Source organism: Macrotis lagotis, chromosome 3 (genome assembly GCF_037893015.1).
Source record: "Macrotis lagotis isolate mMagLag1 chromosome 3, bilby.v1.9.chrom.fasta, whole genome shotgun sequence".
Classification (NCBI taxonomy): domain Eukaryota; kingdom Metazoa; phylum Chordata; class Mammalia; order Peramelemorphia; family Peramelidae; genus Macrotis; species Macrotis lagotis.
This window is the reverse complement of record NC_133660.1, coordinates 224,224,285-224,242,144: the sequence shown is the minus strand read 5'-3', so window position 1 is coordinate 224,242,144 and position 17,860 is coordinate 224,224,285. Positions and strand designations below refer to the sequence as shown.

General features: G+C 37.9%; 1 protein-coding gene across 2 annotated transcripts in view; it reads right to left on the bottom strand.

The window, feature by feature from the left end:
* Positions 1 to 17,860, bottom strand: part of FAM53A (family with sequence similarity 53 member A) — a 105,371-nt gene that overhangs the window by 54,722 nt on the left and 32,789 nt on the right. The window contains exons 3-4 of one of the 2 annotated variants that reach the window (XM_074229960.1): positions 13,824 to 13,878; positions 10,817 to 11,616 (exon numbers count right to left, since the gene is read on the bottom strand). In XM_074229960.1, coding sequence (XP_074086061.1) covers positions 10,817 to 11,616; positions 13,824 to 13,878 — 855 coding nt within the window. The remainder of the gene's footprint in view (positions 1 to 10,816; positions 11,617 to 13,823; positions 13,879 to 17,860) is intronic. The other variant, XM_074229961.1, reaches the window with a different exon arrangement.

Here is a 17,860-nt window from a genome sequence, read left to right as displayed (position 1 = left end):
GATCCAACTAGCAGGCTCCTATTCAGACATTTGGGTGAAGAAATTGTAGAATTAAATGAAACTTGACTATGCTGCCTTTCTCATTCAAAACATTATGGATTGGGGTGGCTAGGTGGCACAGTGCACTGGCCCTGTAGTCAGAAATACCTGAGTTCAAAACTGGCCTCAGACACTTAATAATTACCTAGCTGTGTGGCTTTGAGCAAGTCACTTAACCCCATTGCTTTGCAAAAAAAACTAAACAAAAACAAAACATTATGGATCTTAATTTTTCTTTCTGTTGGAGATAGGAACCTGTGAGGACCCTGGTCTTTCGACAGCACTTTTAAACAAACATACTCATTACTAACACAAGAAATTCTGGGGCACCTCTTCCCTTACTCAAAGAAAAATTAGTAATGTCCTCTAAGCCTAGAATGGTATCATTAAATAATTTATGAATTCAGTTCTTTCAAGATTGCTAAGGGTCCTAGATTCAAATCCTGACTTGGACACTAAAGTACCTGTGTTATTTGATTTCCTTGTATCTCATTTGACAATCCTCATAGTGGGGAAACTAAAGCTCATCAGGGTCAAATGAATTGCCCATGATCACATAGTATACCTCAGGTTTGGAATTCAAGTTTTTCATTCTTTTCACAACTCCAAAAGGTACAGCACTGACAACATTATCAACTCTCATGGTTTTTCAAGTTCTCATCTAAAATTCCAGGTCATAAGTACCATCATAATCAGCAGTCAGTGGTAATTAAATTTTACTATAATTTAAAGCAGACATTAAAGAAATTATACAAAATATGTTACTTCACACATAAATGAACAGTGACAAGCACCTTTGACCACTAAGTTCAAAACACAGAAAATTCATGGCTCATTGAAAATTATTTCAGGCTATTTATGTTGCCCACAAACTAAATTTAAGAATTGTCCAAAGATTTGTGATCTGAACAAATATTTTAAACAGATTGAAAAATATATCTTACAACAGGAACTTTTAAAAATTTGGACAACATATTAATTTTAATGCTATTATTTCTACTCCAATTCCAACTTACTAACAATCATACAATCTCCCTGACTGACAACTGAAATGAAGTGCCCCTGGGTGACAACAAATGACACCTTTCTTCAAGCTTCTAGTTTACTGAAAAAGAGAAGTCTCTAGTGACCTTGCCCACTAGCAACCACAGAATTTGAAAAGAGGATGAAAAACAAACTCAATTTATCCACAGATAACATCACTGTAGGGGCAGGAAACCCCATAGCTCAATTGAAGTTATCACCAAAGAAAGAAGCTCTCCTGGCAGGAAAAAAAGCCCTAAGAATTCACCACCAACAAACAAGCAGCAGGGACAGCTAAGTGGTGCAGTGGATAGAGCATAGGCCCTGGAGTCAGAAGGGCCTGACAAAATCTGGCCTCAGATACTTAATAATTACCTAGCTGTGTGACCTTGGGCAAGTCACTTAACCCCAGTACCTTAAATAAAAATTTTTAATAAAAGAGCAAACAAACTCAACAGTTGCACTGATTTAACTCAATATAATATTTACTGGTCTTTCCTATGTGTAAAACACTGGGGATTTAACAAGAAAACAGAACAAAACCTGTCCTGAAGAAGTTCACCCTGACCAATTACAACTGCTTCCAGTCCTTTTCCAGAAGTGGACTCCCTTCTCAAAATTACCTCTCTGTGATTGAAATTTTTACTGAAATAACTGACTTCCCTTCTAGAACCAAAAATCCCAGGAAGGCCGAGTCTGTGCCTTGTCTGCCATGTATTCAATCCTCAGAGCATTTTGTATATAGAAGATACCTAATAAATAGGGAATGAATAAACTGGTACAAAATAAGCCTGTCAGCAGTGATTTATCCCAATCCATTAAGACACCAGGTTACAGTATCATGCCGAAATACTAACAGGGAGACCTTGCACATTTAAATGACAAGGACCTCTGCAAATTAACACTGACCCATACCGAGCTTTTGACCTAGATACTGCTTAATTAAAGTACTATAGGGAGAAAGGAATGGGTTTCCAAAAGCCTTCCAAACCATCATGGCATAAGGATCTCTTAGGGTCAAAATCTCCAAGGCATCAACTTTTATAAGTCTCTGAGTACCACTTTACAAATGAGTTCTCCTATTGTGTTTTAATTTTCAAATATTCTAATTGGTTCCAGATCCTAGTTAATTATTTGCACTAGAAATTCAGAATACAACCAGAGGATAGGGAGAAGGAAAACACCTTCAACTATAAAAGGCAGAACTCTCCCTTCACCATTATTGCATTAGAGAAATGTAAAATTTGATAACTAACATGAGATCAGCAGTAGAGTTGATAGATTTTTCCTCTCTACATTTGATTCCCAAAAGGAACATTTGGAATTCAAACACAAAAAAATTCATACAAACACACACACATACACAAATGCACATTTATAGTTTTCAAAGTGTTTACCTCTTCATGATCCAGGCATCTCAGTTTTTCTTTTCTCTAAGAGGGGTTTGAAAAGGGGAGGGAAGGGGAGAAGAGTTGAATGAGAGTAAGCACTCACTTCATCATCCAAAGTCAAGCACAAGGACTTACTGTACATTACATAGTTTGGATGGTTTGGATGAAGTACTGTGAGAAATCTCTAGAGGGAAGGATTACTTTCAGGACAGAAAGATCTACCTATACTGGGTCCTAAAGGGAGGGGATTTCAAGAGGTAGTGTGAAAGTAGGAGGTAAGAAGTAAAGTGTTTATTTCAGAAACCTGAGATTACATGGGCAATAGGTATGAAGAGAGGAGAAGGCAAGACAGGAAGGTGGGGCGGGGGGGGGGGGGGGGAAGTGAAGTGATAAGTAGTCCTATTTGACAGCAATGAAAAGTACTTTAAAAAGAGGAGTGTGAGAAAGAGCCAGAAAGGCAGGTTGGAACCAAAGAGCAGAGAGCCTTGAATGCCAGGATACGGCAGTCATACTTGATATCACAGACAGAAAACCCATGACAATTTCTGAGCCAAGCAGAAATGCAGTTCACACTGTACATTATTAGAAAGATTACTCAGGCAGTAAACAGAGGGTAGATCTGAGAGGGGAAAGAAAAACTAAGAGTTCCCATAAAAGATAGAAGGAAATAGCAAAGTAGAAGTAGTGGTAACAAGATATTTTAGAGGAATCAAAAAGACTTGGAACTAGATTGAATGGGGACAGTTAGGGCCAGACGAGACAAAAAAGACTACAGTTGGAGTATGGATGATCTAGGAGTTGGTGGTCCTGTCACAGAAATGAAGATATTAGTACTATGAGAAATAAGGAATAGAGCAAAGATAGCAATGTCATAAAAATTCAGACATATTTTAATGTTTTAATGAAACCACTGTAAGTCAGAAGAGCTTAGACAAGCTATGATTATAATTCAAATACTACATAATAACCAGTAAGTAAGTTATTTTTTTTAAAAGGAGCAAAGCAATAAATAAGTGTAAGGTAAGAAAGACCATGACTTTCAATTCTTTGATTTAAAGGAAAAATCATGCTTGTAAATCTAATTCTTTAGGCTTTAATAAAGATTTCAATTTTTACCAATAGCCTTTGTCTTTCGTGCCAAGATGGGTCAATTTTATATTCAAATCACCTTAATTACTGTTTGAAAATAAGATTTAAAAATTATCCTTCATTTGGAAGACCAGTTTTGTAATACTATTTGATCAAGAAATATTGATACTTAGGATGAAGCTATTCTTTGCTTAATGAAAAGACAAATGTAAATAGGAAAACTTTGGCAAGACAGTAAAAAACTACATTATCTGAAACATTACCAACTGGAAAGCATGACTGAAGGAAAGTACTAGAAAATAAAACTGGGAATATAGGTAGAAGCAGAGTATAAAAGGCAATAAATGCTAAGTTAAGAAATTTGCATCTTATGCTCTAGAGTCTAGACAATGAGGAGCTAGAAAACTTTGTGGTTAGGGAAGGAGTCTGAAAATTAATTTGGCAGTCTTGTGAAAAGACAAGCTAGAAGTAGAAACAACAGGTCAGGGATTACAAGAGGCCAAGACAGGGCTAGAACTCAGGTGATGATGGGGTTAAGAGGAAAGCTAGGGATCAATCTCAAACAAGTGTGAGGTAAAAATGAAGAGAATTTGGTAAACTTAAATGGACTGGTAAGATTAGATAAAAGACAAATCAAGATATTCTGAGCTTGGATGAAACTGGGAAGACAACAACAGCAAAAACAGGGAAGCTAGACATCAAGTCAGTTTGGTTTGGGGCAGCTAAATGTGAGCTACTAGTATGGAGGAGGGGAGTCAGCCACTGTGCTAAGCAGTTGGGTCCTCACAACAACCCTGGAAAACAGGTGCTATTTTTAACCCCCATTTTATAGATGAGGATGCAGCAAAAAAGAGTGGAAACAACTTGCCCATTGTCACTCAGATCTAGCAGGCAGCTAGGAATACAGGGCTAAAGCTCAGGTAAGAAGTCAGAATCACTGGGAGTCATATGCATAGAGAAGATAATTAAAGCCACGGGGCTAGATGAGGTTACCAAAGGAAAGAGTCGTTTCTATAAAAAGCTCATAGGATTTAAATAGAAGGAGGCCCTTAGAGAGCATTTAAGTTCATCCCCCACCTACCCCCCCTTTACAAGATGAGAAAACTGAGGCCCAGAGACGAAGCCATCAAATGCCTTCATGTCCATAAAGCATTGGGCAAAGCTCCAAGTACTTTATCCATCCTAGTAATTAGTAAGTGATTTGCCGGCTGATCAGCAGGCCAAGAATCTACATTCAGGTCACGACTCCAGAGCCAAAGTTCTTTCCATCACCCCAGAGTCTTAATCGGGAACAAGTCTCATAACCCTTGTCCATGAGAAAACCAGATCCTCACTGCATCACTAAGAGGACCATTTCCATGAATGCACCTGTATGGACCCCTGGACTTCAATGAAGGTTTTGTGGGAAGGCATTGTCTATCTCTCTACCTTGACATTTGAGTTATGAGGAAATTTTGATCAAGAAGGATTTCAGTATTTGACACAGGCTCAAGATTGTTCTCTAAAGTCTGGGACACTCTGACTTTTGTATTCCTCACAACCTTCTCATCACCTTACACATTTTTTATGCAGGAATGAGAAATCTTTGGGTTTCAAAAAGCTGTCCAAGAACAGCAAAGTGCCAGGAATACAATCTTCAAAGCAGTTCAAACAAATACTTTCTTCTAAGGACTAATACATAAGGCATTACCTTAAAGTATCAAAATCAAATGTCCTTGGATTATAAGGTCACAACTCCAGAGCTAGAAGACCCCTGGGAGTCACCTCATCTAAGCCTCACATTAAGGAAACTAAGTCCTAAAAGAGGGCATTCTATGGTCAAAAAGCAACCAAGTAGGCCTGGACCCCAGGTCCAAGATAATGGTCTTCCATTTAAAACAAAAAAACCTCCACTAACTTGGGAATCAGTTGACATTGAATTGAGTTCAGACACTTCCTCTGTAATCTCACCTCTCAATTTCAGTTTCCTCATCTGTAAACTAGGAAAACTAAAAGTACCTACTTCTCAGAGGTTTTGTGAGGATCAAACGAGAGAATACATATAAAGTGCCTTGTAAAGCTTTTATAAATAATAAATAAATGTGAACCATTGTTATTATTAAAAACTATATTACAAGGGTCTCATTCATTTATACAAAAATATATTTTTAAAATTAGCATATATTCAAAAGTTACTTGAGATTAATGGTATCAATTACCATTACCAACTACACCAACCAATCACAGGAAACTTTCTTCTAAAATTAGCTATTGGCGCAGTTTTTGATCCACTGGAACTCAGCTAAGGGGATACATATTTGGTGGCAGTCCAGAGAAGCCAGACTAGAGAATACTATAAATGGGAGCACATGAGATACATATTATGTTTCTTATTTTTAGAACTATGATTTTTCTATATTTCTGCAAGTTTTCTATACAAGAGTATGGTATCATATGGGGAAAATGTGAAGGAAATTAAGCAATAAGGAAATTCAATCTCTTCAGAATTCTGGACATTTAGTATGATAAAGTATAAACGGCACTGTAGATTGAGGTGCTGTGAATGCAACCTTATTTTATTATTAGCTTTCTTGTTTAACAAAGTTGAATTTTACTATAATTACCATGTTGCTTTTTTACCACAGAACCACAATAAAAATCTGTATAAATCACACAGCAGGGCATTGCACCAAACGTCTAAGTCCTGTCTATAAGACACTGCCCCAAAATAGTAACAGTGTTTGCTTTCTGAAATTACTGTCCACAAATGACTGCTCTCGACAATCCCATTTAAGGAGTCATGCAGCTGATCACAGAACAGTCTGAAGAGTTCCCAAAATGTCTTGACTTACAGAATTCAACAAACCTTGATGAGGCACAAAGCAAAGTTAGAACAGAATCCTAGGGTCTTCTTAGGCAATATGCTAATGATGCACTGACTGACAAAGAGAACCTCGTTTTACTCAAACATCTATGAATTTTCTTGGGTACCCAAGTCCAGCCAAACCAGAATTCTTTGTTAATCTCCCAATTACTACCTGCATGGAAAGAAAAAAATAACAGAGCAATGGGGTAGAAGGGAACAAGAAGCAACAGGATCTAGTAGGAAATAATGTACTTGTCCAGTTTTCTTTTCCTCTGAAAAATCCTACGTCTTTCTCTCTGGACCATGGCAACAGCCCTTTCATTAAGGAATGTCCCTCTCTCAGCCTGCTCTAACCTCCCCAACACAGGCCCCTTAGGCCCCTACTTATGCCAGGGCTATTCTCTATTTCTATTTCCAAAGGAGAATGAGTCCAAAGTCAGGCAGGTAGATAGTGTAAAGTATCTTTTTTTTTTTTTTGCTATTTTTTTACGCAGAATCATAGAATATCAGAACTAAAAAGCAACTTTGTGCCTGTTCTTTTTAAATCACAATCTTTCAGGAAATAATTTATTTTTGTATTTGGTACACTTAAACACTTCTTGCTCAATTTAGCATAAAATAGGAATCAAAAAATTACTTGAGCTGAAAAGCATCATGGATGCCTCAGCAATTCAGTCCATTAGACATTGGCCAAATATTTCAATATACCTATTTAATCTCCTACACTTGGTTATCCAGTCTAGACATCAGGGTTTCCAATAACAATTCATCGTTTGCTCCTTTTGCATAACTGATACTGAAGCCGTCACAATTAAGTTGGTGTGGACTACAGGGCTCTTTTACTCATTTTCATCTTTGGGAGAACAGGATCTTTCTGAATTGAAATGTTAGATACTTGATCCCCACCTAAATTTAGCTTCACAGGATTTTTCTAACAATGTCATTAACATTTTTAATTTGCTAAAGCAAAAGAAATCATCTATAATGCTAGCTAGATGGTGCACACACTAGTCTTGCCCATCAACACAATCCACAATGACTGTGTGGAGAAGGCACAAATAAAGGATGAAAACTAAGATAACTACAAGTATGTGGTCACTTGAGAAGCTAGGAAGTCCCATGAAGGTCTGTCGGGCAGAGCCAGGTCTGAACATCCTGTCTAGTCTTTCGACTCCAAATCCCTTACTACAACCTGTTTAACTATATATGTGAATTACTTGCAGGAAGCAAGGCTGAGGAAGAAATTAAGAGACAATCTCACCCATTAACATATGTACTATAAAGAGCTATTTGTGCTACAGAAGATACCTGTCTTCCAAGGAAAGAACAGCATCTGCAAACAATTCAGATGTTTCATTTTATGGAAGTTTAAATACTTAATATTAACATTTTATTAACATCTTTATAATCTGACTAAAACCTGTCTTTTTATTTAAGCTTTTACAAGCACGAATCACATTTTCTGGCTAATTATCAATTAAAAAACATTTATTTGAATTAGTCTACTAAATTCAAGCACTGGATAAGTGCTAAAGATCCAATAACAAAAATAAAAGTCTCTGTCCTCAAGAAACTTATATTCTAATAAATGTATAGCTGCATATAAATGTGTATGTAGTTAGATATTTATAAGGCATATGTAAAGATTTGGGTATTAACATAAACTATGTTTACATATTTTTTGATATCTATGTGTGCCCATGCATAAGCAAGGTGGTTTTGTGAAGGAGGAAATTAACAGCTGAGCTGAATCAAAGGAACCAGGATGTCCAAGCTAGAGATGAGAAGAGGGAGGATTCCAAGCATGGGAACATCCAGGGCAAAGGCCTGTAGGCGAGAGATGGTGCCTCAAGGATGAGAGCCAACAAGAGTGCTAATAGCACTACAAGTGGAAATACGTCAAGTTGTGAAGGGCTTTGAAATGTCCAACAGAGCAATTTGGACAGGGTGTCCCGGAAGTCTTAGAGCAATTTTAAGCTGTAATCACTTCAAAAATACTACAAACTTATCAAGAAAGGTTTTAAAAAAATTTTAATGGGTATGTTTCCCTAAAACTCAATATAGACACCAGCCATCTTTTGCCCTATATCTCTCTTAGGTTGATTTCTTCACCCTTTTTGGTAAAAACTTCTAGCAGCTGCTGTTCATCAAGGGGAGGACTGAGTTTGTCCTTCATTTTCAAAGACTACCACAATATCAGGGAGGTGATGCCATGACAAGCAAGAGAACTGGATTAGAGTGAGGGGATGCTATGCTAGGTCATCGGCCTCACTTTCTCCTCCAAAGCCATCTGGGTCCAGTGGCCAGATATGAATCAGGACAACTGGAGATGCCCTGGAGGTGAGGCAATCAGGATTAAGTGACTTGCCCAAAGTCACACAGCTACTAAGAGTGAAGCATCTGAGATGTGGCTGTTGGAAGTGGCCAAGACTCTACAAAGTGATGGCCAGAAATTAGTGCATACATGATGCAGAGTGCAGTAATCTTGTTAAAATATACTTTTGTTAATTCAAAATGCAATAAGTATAGAAAATTAATTATTCAAACTTTCTATTCTAGTTCTTATGCCCCTAGCCAAATCTCCTTAGTATCACTATCCCTCACCCTGCCCGCCACCCTGTTGTGCAGCATGTCCTCATCTCCGACTTTCAGAATCCTCTTCCTGCAAAGCTGGACTCAGGCACCATCTCCTCAGTGAAATCTTTTCTGATTCCCACTTGTCAGGGCTGCCTTCCTCATGACACTTCCTCTGTGATTTATCCATGTCAGTGTTTCATTCTCCACCCCACCCCCCCAGGAGAATGTAGGTTTTGTGAGGACTGGGGCTACTTCATATGTCTTTATATGTGCCTACTTCTTTGCATATAGTAGACAATTGATCAATATCTCATGGACTGTTTAATTATTTGCTAGTCAACTTGCTCCTTTCCCATTTAAGATAAACAGTCATGTAACTAGACAAAACTACAAAGCAATGTTGAGAACATGAGCATTCTTGGTACAACTTTTCTCCTCCTCAGATAAACTCTTGGAGAATACCATGAACTAATATACTCAAAACTTATCTGGAGATTCAACATTATCTTCTGAATAATAATACATTTAGTATAAAACTCTGAGTTTTGGTTAAGTATTTTTTGGTGGGGGGAATCTAAGTTCAACAGTTGGTATTAAAGACAGCATGTCATTTTCCAAAGGTTTTTTCTTTACCATAAATTAAATATTCCCTATTACCACTGTTGTGGTCTAAGAAGCAATTGAGAGATTCTCTCTGAGCTTTAAGGCCACTGTACCTTTGTTTGACAAAAACGAGAAAAATTTTAAGAAAGAATTTGAACAATTCAAACTTAAAATGATATTTTTCTAGGAAAAAATAAAATCAGAATGCTCTATTTTAAATTAATTCCTTGATTTCAACAGGTAGAATACAAATCCTTTATACTTAATTATAGCCAATCAATGGCACATTCAGTACAATCCAAATAGAGCAACAACAATTTGAGATAAGTGTGCCTTCCTCAGCAGTAAAAATGTGATTAGAGAGGTTTGGTCCAAAGACTTTCAATATAATCTTATTTACTTACAAAGATAATGAAAACTATTTCAAAATAATTTTAATCTTGTTTAGTTTAGGATCCCTTCTTTTTCAACAATTTCCTCTTATAACCAAGTATTAAAACAACACACATAAAAAGATCTCCTAGCAGCATAATAGCATAAATTAAATGTGGGCCCAAAGACTTAGTGGTTTGAATTCAGGCACGAGATAGCAGCAAACGTTGTGTTTTTAGTTTATTAAAGGTTGGAAGAGGCACTATGGTGTAGTAGAGGGTCAGATTTGGAGTCAGGAAGATGTGGGTTCAAGTGCTGACTTTGACATTTGCTACAAATTCATTTCTGGGTCCCAAGTGACTATCTGAAGATTATAAATTGCAGATGAGCTAATCTGCTTTGGCAGAAATAGCTTCCTGGTGGTTCCTTAATCTTCCAAAGATCCAGACTCTCCAAAACATGTATTCCTACTAAATGATCTTAAGGACTGAACTTGGTGAAGGAACAGAATGAAGCCTCCCACCTTATCTTTCAATATTTCAGGGGGACATGTGTGAGAGAAGGGGATGCTAACAACTCCTTGTAATCAGATTGCAAAACCTTACTTAGATCTATCAGTAAACAATCACTCCTTGTGAACCCCCTGAAATGAAAGTATTCCCACATCTGTGTCCACTAAACACTTGAACTACAACAGAAAGATCTGCTTCAGAAGAGCAAGATCAAATGGACAACTCAAAGAATAGACCCTCCAAAGTTTTGCACCCCAAGATCTAAGTTGCATAGTCCACCTAAAGAACTCGCCCTCTGTCACCCTCTGTTGAGGCAAAATGACACCCTACATTACAAGTCCTACTGAACAAAGTAAAAATCTCACCCGTGTCATTTTAAAAAAGTCTAAAGATGGGCGATTCCACCGCACGTCTTCCTCTCGTCTGCGCTTTAGCCGGCTTTTCTTTTCGTTGTTCAGTACGCATGGCTGTGAGCGGCATCTCAACAAGCCTTGGCGCCGGCTAAGCTCTGGCGTGGATGTGGGAGTGCTATTAGCTGAAGGCAAGAGGTTCCCCACCTCGGGAATGTGCTCTTGGGAGAGAGAGAGGCGACGCCTAGGATTAAAATCACAAGGTCCAGCAGAATTCCAGCGGATACTGGAACTGGAGCTGCCCTCACTGCTGTCCACAAAGCCGCTGCTGGCTGAGGAGGGCCTGGGCACTGGAGACGTGTGGAAGCTGGTGACGGGGAACACGTTCTGGAGCGACAGGACACTCTGCGGCAGGCTGATGCTGGTGCTTCTCTGCAGGGTGGCGCTGCTGCCGCTGTTGCAGCGCTGCAAGGTGGCACTGCCGCCGCTGTTGCAGCGTCTCTTGGAGACGGGAGTCCAGACCTTGGAACTGCCAGGTTTCCATGGTGACCGGCAGCGAGCCAGCTCATCGGGCTCTGACAGAGATCGGCAGTGTCGCTTGGGAGGCGGGGCCAGTGGCTGCCCAGAGTTTTCATTCAGGTTGAGTTCACTGATCCATCCTGACACCATCGATGGGCTAGGGGCTTCCTTCTGCCACTGGAGACACATGTTTGCAGAACTAAATGGGCATGATGGGAAAGGGAAAGCTGAAACCTTGGTCACTTCAGTTCGGATGGGACATCCTCCATTTAACACTTTCCAAGGATTTTCTTCTACTGAAGGAAACAAGGAAAGACAGAGATCAGCAAGGAAGAGGGACAAGGGGAAAAAGTCAATTAGCAGGAAACAAGTGCAAAGATAACCCCGCAAAATGAATTCAACAACAGACCAAGATAAGGTCAGGCCTTAGGGCAGTAAAACTAAAAATTAAAAGCTTAGAGCAATCTAGGTTCTCTCTACATTCGTTTTCAGTTGTTCATTGGAATTCCTATTTTGAACTGAACTTAAATATATCAGCTACCCAAAAAAGTCATAATTACGTTTACATAGATAGAAGCAGCAATGAATTTGCAAAATTCTTCAGAAAAGACAAGTTAACCCATCTACATTTAATCACAATCTTTCAGAAGGTGACTTGGGCTTTTTATTAGCTTTAGCTATCAAGACAGCATTTTTCCTCCTAAAAATGCTAACACATATACATATGTTCCAAAATAAGTTATTTACTGTCTATTTAGGTCAGACTTCTAGTATTGATTAATCTGTTTTTAATAACTCCATGAAATGAAACTCTATTATTTTTTGATTACTCCAAATAAAAAAATATTTATTTCCTTCAAGTTGCATGAGATAGCTTAGATATTTTAATAGTCACAGATGATAGATCTGGAGCCATACCAAACCTCTTAAGTCAAATTCAGTTATTTTACAGAGGAGACTGAGGCCTAGAAAGCTAAGTGACCAGTCCAAGGTCACACAGACAATAATTCTCAAGAGCTGGGATTAAAACTCATATATTCTGACTCCAGTTCCATGGCTTTTTCTTCATAACTATGTGAGACTTTATTCAGATGCTCAATATCTTATCATAGGATACATATAATAAATGTCATTAAACGCTAGATAGGGTCTGCTGCTATTAATTCATCATCATTCATAAGGATATGAAAAGGCAACTTGTATTTTTTTTCCTCATAAAACAATTACCTTAAAGAAACTAAGACATCTAAAATATGTTCCATTTTTGTTCAATTTTACTAATATTTTACTATTATCCCAATTTTATTACTTTGCTTACAAGTCAAACATGCCTTTTCTTGATGATTAAAAACAATGTATACTTATTAACATTATAGTAGGCAACAATATTCTTTGCCATTCTTAAAGAAAGCTAAAACTTTTGATACAGATGAGTGCATTACCCTCCTAACATTATTATACCACATAATGTACTCAAAAGTAAAAATAATTCATTCATTTTTATTATGGTTTAGTTGTTTAAACAAAACTTTTACTTATTAGTGCTAGTATTTCTCATAACTATCAGACAAAGCTTTAAAAACTTCAGAAGTATCATCTGGCTTGGAGGCAGGTGCTGAGAGCAGAGAGACCAAACCTCAGACTCCATATCAAACTGCTTTTCCCATTACATTCAGCATAATCTGCAAGTGTTTTGCAACATTATAAAATGAGGTAAAAATAACTGACAAACCTGAGATAAAATTAAAAGGAAAACCCCTCTCATGTTAAACTAACAACTTAAACCAATTAGAGTCAAGAAGATGTCCCTTGTTCTCTAAATTAGGCAAAAATAAGTAACTTAAATACAGAGACATTCTCAGGTTATCTAAGAAAATATAATGGAAGCAAAATGTTTCTTTCATTCTCTGTGTGACACAAGGTGACAAAATGCGCTCCTTCTCCTGGAGCTCCATGTGACACCGTATAAAACAAGGTGAGTATTTCAACTACATCCAGCTAGTGTTCAGAGCAAGATTTTGCACAGTAAGATGTCCATTCCCTTCATTTAAAAATAAATCAAAATATATGCCTTTCCCAAGTATTTCCTTCATTCTTACCTCCTTTTAAATCGGATTTTAAAAACCCCCAAACAACCCCAGCACAACAAGTCTACTAAAGGGTACCCCTGCCACATGGGACAGAACATGAGCATGGAACCCAAAGATGCAAGTCATGCTGGTCATTTTCCTAACAGCTACCTTGAGAGCAAGTCTCCTATGGGGCTGGGGGTGTGAAGAAACTATCTGGATAGACCACAGGATAGGGAACAAAAACAGCTTTTACTATGCAAAGCAGATCACAAGCAGAAAACTAATAACCAACGATTGGCAGCATTGTCCGGAGCCGGCGGGCTCTGCAGCAGCAGGTCCCAGCCCCCATTTCACCTGATTTGCACCAGAAAGGCTGCCGAGCGCCCCAATTACCTCGGTGTCTCGCAGCCAGGGCTTTTGGAAGAACTTACCATTGATTTCGAAAGGGAACAAGCTGCCACTTTTGTTCAGCTCCTCAGATGAGTACTGAAATTAATCAGAGAAAGAAGTTTCAACACCACACAACTAGACATGGTGTGAACGAAAACGAGCACAAACCCAGAGTCAGAACACAGCTCAATCACTTAGATCTCAATTCTGTTTCTTACCAAATTATTTTGCTTCAAAATTTTAAAAGGAAAACTGGACCTCTTAGATCTCCATCTGGCTGACTCCTCAGAAGGATGAAGCTTACACTTCCCCTGTTAACTCTCTTCCCCCTTCTCCCCGCTTCTTCCCCTGTACTCAGACTACTCTCAGGGTTTCCACTGGCCTGCCCAGATCTGAGGGCTGAGGGGTGCAGTCTCCCATTAAGACTTCTGAAAGAACTCCAAAGTACCAACATATGGCTAACTCTAGAGTAAGAGAGTAGTTCAAATCTGAAATTTCACCGAAGTAGAACTCCAGGTAAGGAAATTCTCTCTAGCAACATCCATTAGAAACTGCTCTGATAGATGGGAATGACCCTTGGATATGCAGCCAGGATGGGGCAGGGGCAGAGGAACGAATACCCAATTTGGAATCCAAACCTAGGGTTCAAGTCCAGGCTCTGCCAGGCCAACTTAAACAACTCTGGGCCACTCGCCTCACCTGTCAATTTTCTCCTCAGGAAAATGAGGGGTGTGGATCTGATGAGATCCAATGACCCTTCCAGTTCTCCTAGACTATAAATCCTGCCTATCATTACTGTACTGCAAATCTGTAGTTAATTGAGATTTAGGAGTAAAATCTCAATTTTGAAAAATCCTAACCTTCATTTGTCAAAGATTAATGGATCTTAATTTTTACTTCTGTGCTTTAAAAAAAATAATTAAAATGTTAAGTTATATAAACTTATTAACCAAGTGTGCAATTGCTGCCTTTGAGATATCACTTAATAGCAAGTCTGAGATTAAAAATTCATAATGAATTCTACTTCCAATATACTCATAACTCTAAAAATTACTTAGCAGAATCAGAAATATCTACTAAGCTGTACGTAAATGCATCATACAGAGACTGTTACATCCAAGGGTTATCTACTGCTTTTCCCCTTTGATTACAAGTGCATCTTCAACAAAGCCTCCTTCAGACCTCAGGTATGTCTCCATATACCTCCAAGTATATCCCATCTGCCCAACTAAACTGTAACCTTAAGTTTTATGAATCAGAGTGTTTTCCTTAGACACTTCATAAATACATTTTAATGTTGTTGAATATCTAGCAGTCATCTTAATCATGAAACTACTTCTACAAATATAACATTGAGTTAACCAGTTTCAATTCATCTGTGGCCATGAGCTCAATGACAGTAGCAGAGGACAAAAAAGCACAGGGAAGGGTCAGATCATATAATGAGAGGTTGAAGAAACTGGGGATATTTGGCCTAGAAAAAAAGAAAACTGAAGAAGACACATAATAGGTATTCTAGATACTTAGCAGATAAATAGATCCTATTACACTTTCTTTATGCACACCTTTATGTGATGCATATACTCATTTCTTAAAAATATAGTAAAAAAGGAATTTTAATATCAATAGGTTTTTTCCACATAACATTTTGAACTCTCTCCTAGAATTCCTCCATGACTTCAAACTCAGTCTTTCCTATCAGTCTTGTGTCTGAAAAAAATTGACTTATTTTTTCAAGGCAGAAAAAGATATGATTAGTTTAACATATCTCCTCATTTACAAGCTTTTTTTTTTGGATCCTAGGTTTTGTTTTGGGTACATGTGTTTTATTATTATTAAACCAGAAAAAGTAGATAGTATTGTTTTAAGACTTCCCTTCAAGATACATGTTCAGTTTTTAAGTAAACATCCTTAAGCAATGAAAAATTTATACTATTTGCTAAATCGAAGTTCTGCCCATGTCAAGACCTTGAACTCTGAGGTTATAGCAAAATGCTTACTATAGTATTGTAAGAAATACTTGTGTAAATTAAGACTATCTGCTCCCAGACAAAACTTGCTAGAAATACTTTCAAGTATTTTTCAAGTTCATGAGCCATTAGAGATGGTTCTGTTTCATTTTCTTACCTGGATAAAGAAAAAAAGAGTTAAGTCTTTGCTAATAAACTGCTAAAGGTTTTGAGAATATAAGACTAAATAAAGATTCAGATCATAATAATAAATCAAGGATGAGAGGTGGTGATATGAACTAGTTAACTAAGAAAATGTTTCATTAAGATGAAGCTTCTCAGTTTTGTCCAATCATTGTTTTATGTACAAGACACTTTACACTTTCTTTACAAGGCAAATTCACTATAATCCCTGGCTCCTATTTAAGAATGGAGAAAAATGAAAACATTCTGTGGTAAAACAGAAATCTGGCAATTTAAACTTGGCTATATTCAATAAAAACAGATTGGGCTACTCATAGTAAAATAATTTCCGAGCTCCCTACTCTGGCACTGAAAGCCCATAAGCAAGTCATTTCACTTTCTTAACCTTCCATTTTCTCCTTGGCAAAATGAGGATAGAAAATGTTTCCATGCTACAGATTGTTCTTTGTTTGCTTGCCATTTTTATCTAAAATCAATTTCCTGAAGTTTTGAGGCTTCCTAAAAATGAATGGGGAGGCTGGAGGGTAGGAGGAGAGAAGAGAAGGTTGAACAGAATTCCTCAGGTTGATGTGTTTAAAATCTTCATTTTACTAAATACTAATAGCTACCAATATATTATGCCATGATCTGAAGTCAGACAAAAAATCATTTTCCTCTTATTCTACATACAGCAATCTTAGGGTAATTACAGACCGCTATTGCCTTAGTAAGTAGCATGCTAATTCACTGTAGGGCAAGTATCACTGTGCACACCAAAAGATCTGAGAGGCCAAGAGACATGTGTGGAGGCACCTCAGACACTCCACCAGCCATAAATCACCTATAATGTTGACCTGTGAAAACAAGAACCCCACTTACCACTACAAGCTATACCTCACCCTCCTCACAACCATCCTGGGAGGGAGCTAATGCTGTTCTGCTGCTAGTGTCAAGAATCAGGATTTGAACCTGAGGCACCTGAATCCACAGCAATCTCCTTCTCCTGCATAAACTGCCTGCCACTAAAAACAACAAAAAGTTGGGAAATTTTCTCAAGATTATACAATTTCAGGGCGGCTAGGTGGCGCAGTGGATAGAGCACTGGCCCTGGAGTCAGGAGTACCTGAGTTCAAATCTGGCCTTGGACACTTAATAATTACCTAGCTGTGTAGCCTTAGGCAAGTCACTTAACCCCATTGCCTTGCAAAAAAAAAAAAATCATACAATTTCAAACACTAACCCTTCCATACTTTCAGGAACGAGGCATGTTTTCACTGAAAGCGATATTTTACCAAATAGACAAAAGGTAATAGTTAAAAGGTAAACAAAGCCATAAAAGAAACACCCTCTCATCTTAAATATCTACAAATACATTGTGGTTACCATTAATCTTGATGGTCTTTTGGGCAAATCTTAAACATTCTCCAATGCACAATAATTATTAAACATTTACCAATCACTTCTTTGGCTCACCAGCCTTTGAGATAGGATGGTGAACTCTCAAGAATCCTGTCTCAAAGGAGAAACAAACTTTTTTGTAAATGAACTAGGAATATTTGAAAATGTTATTAAAGTATATGAACACTCTCATGACCTGGCACCTTCTACCATAAGAATAGCAAAGGAGGGGGCAGTTAGGTGGTACAGTGGATAGAGCACTGACCCTGAAATCAGAAAGACCTAAGTTCAAATCCAGCCTCAGACATTTAATACTTATATAGCCATGTGACCCTGTGCAAGTCACTTAACCCATTGCCTCAAAAAACAAACAAACAAAAAAAGAATAAGAAAAGAGGCAGAGAGGAAACTGGGATTGCACCAAAAGGGTACATCCACTTCCAAGAAATCTCTGATCCTTTGGAATCTGGTCAAAATTTACAGGAGCTTCTTGGCTGAAGGTCCAATATCAACCCTTTCCACTGACTTTCTTAAAAGCAACTATTACA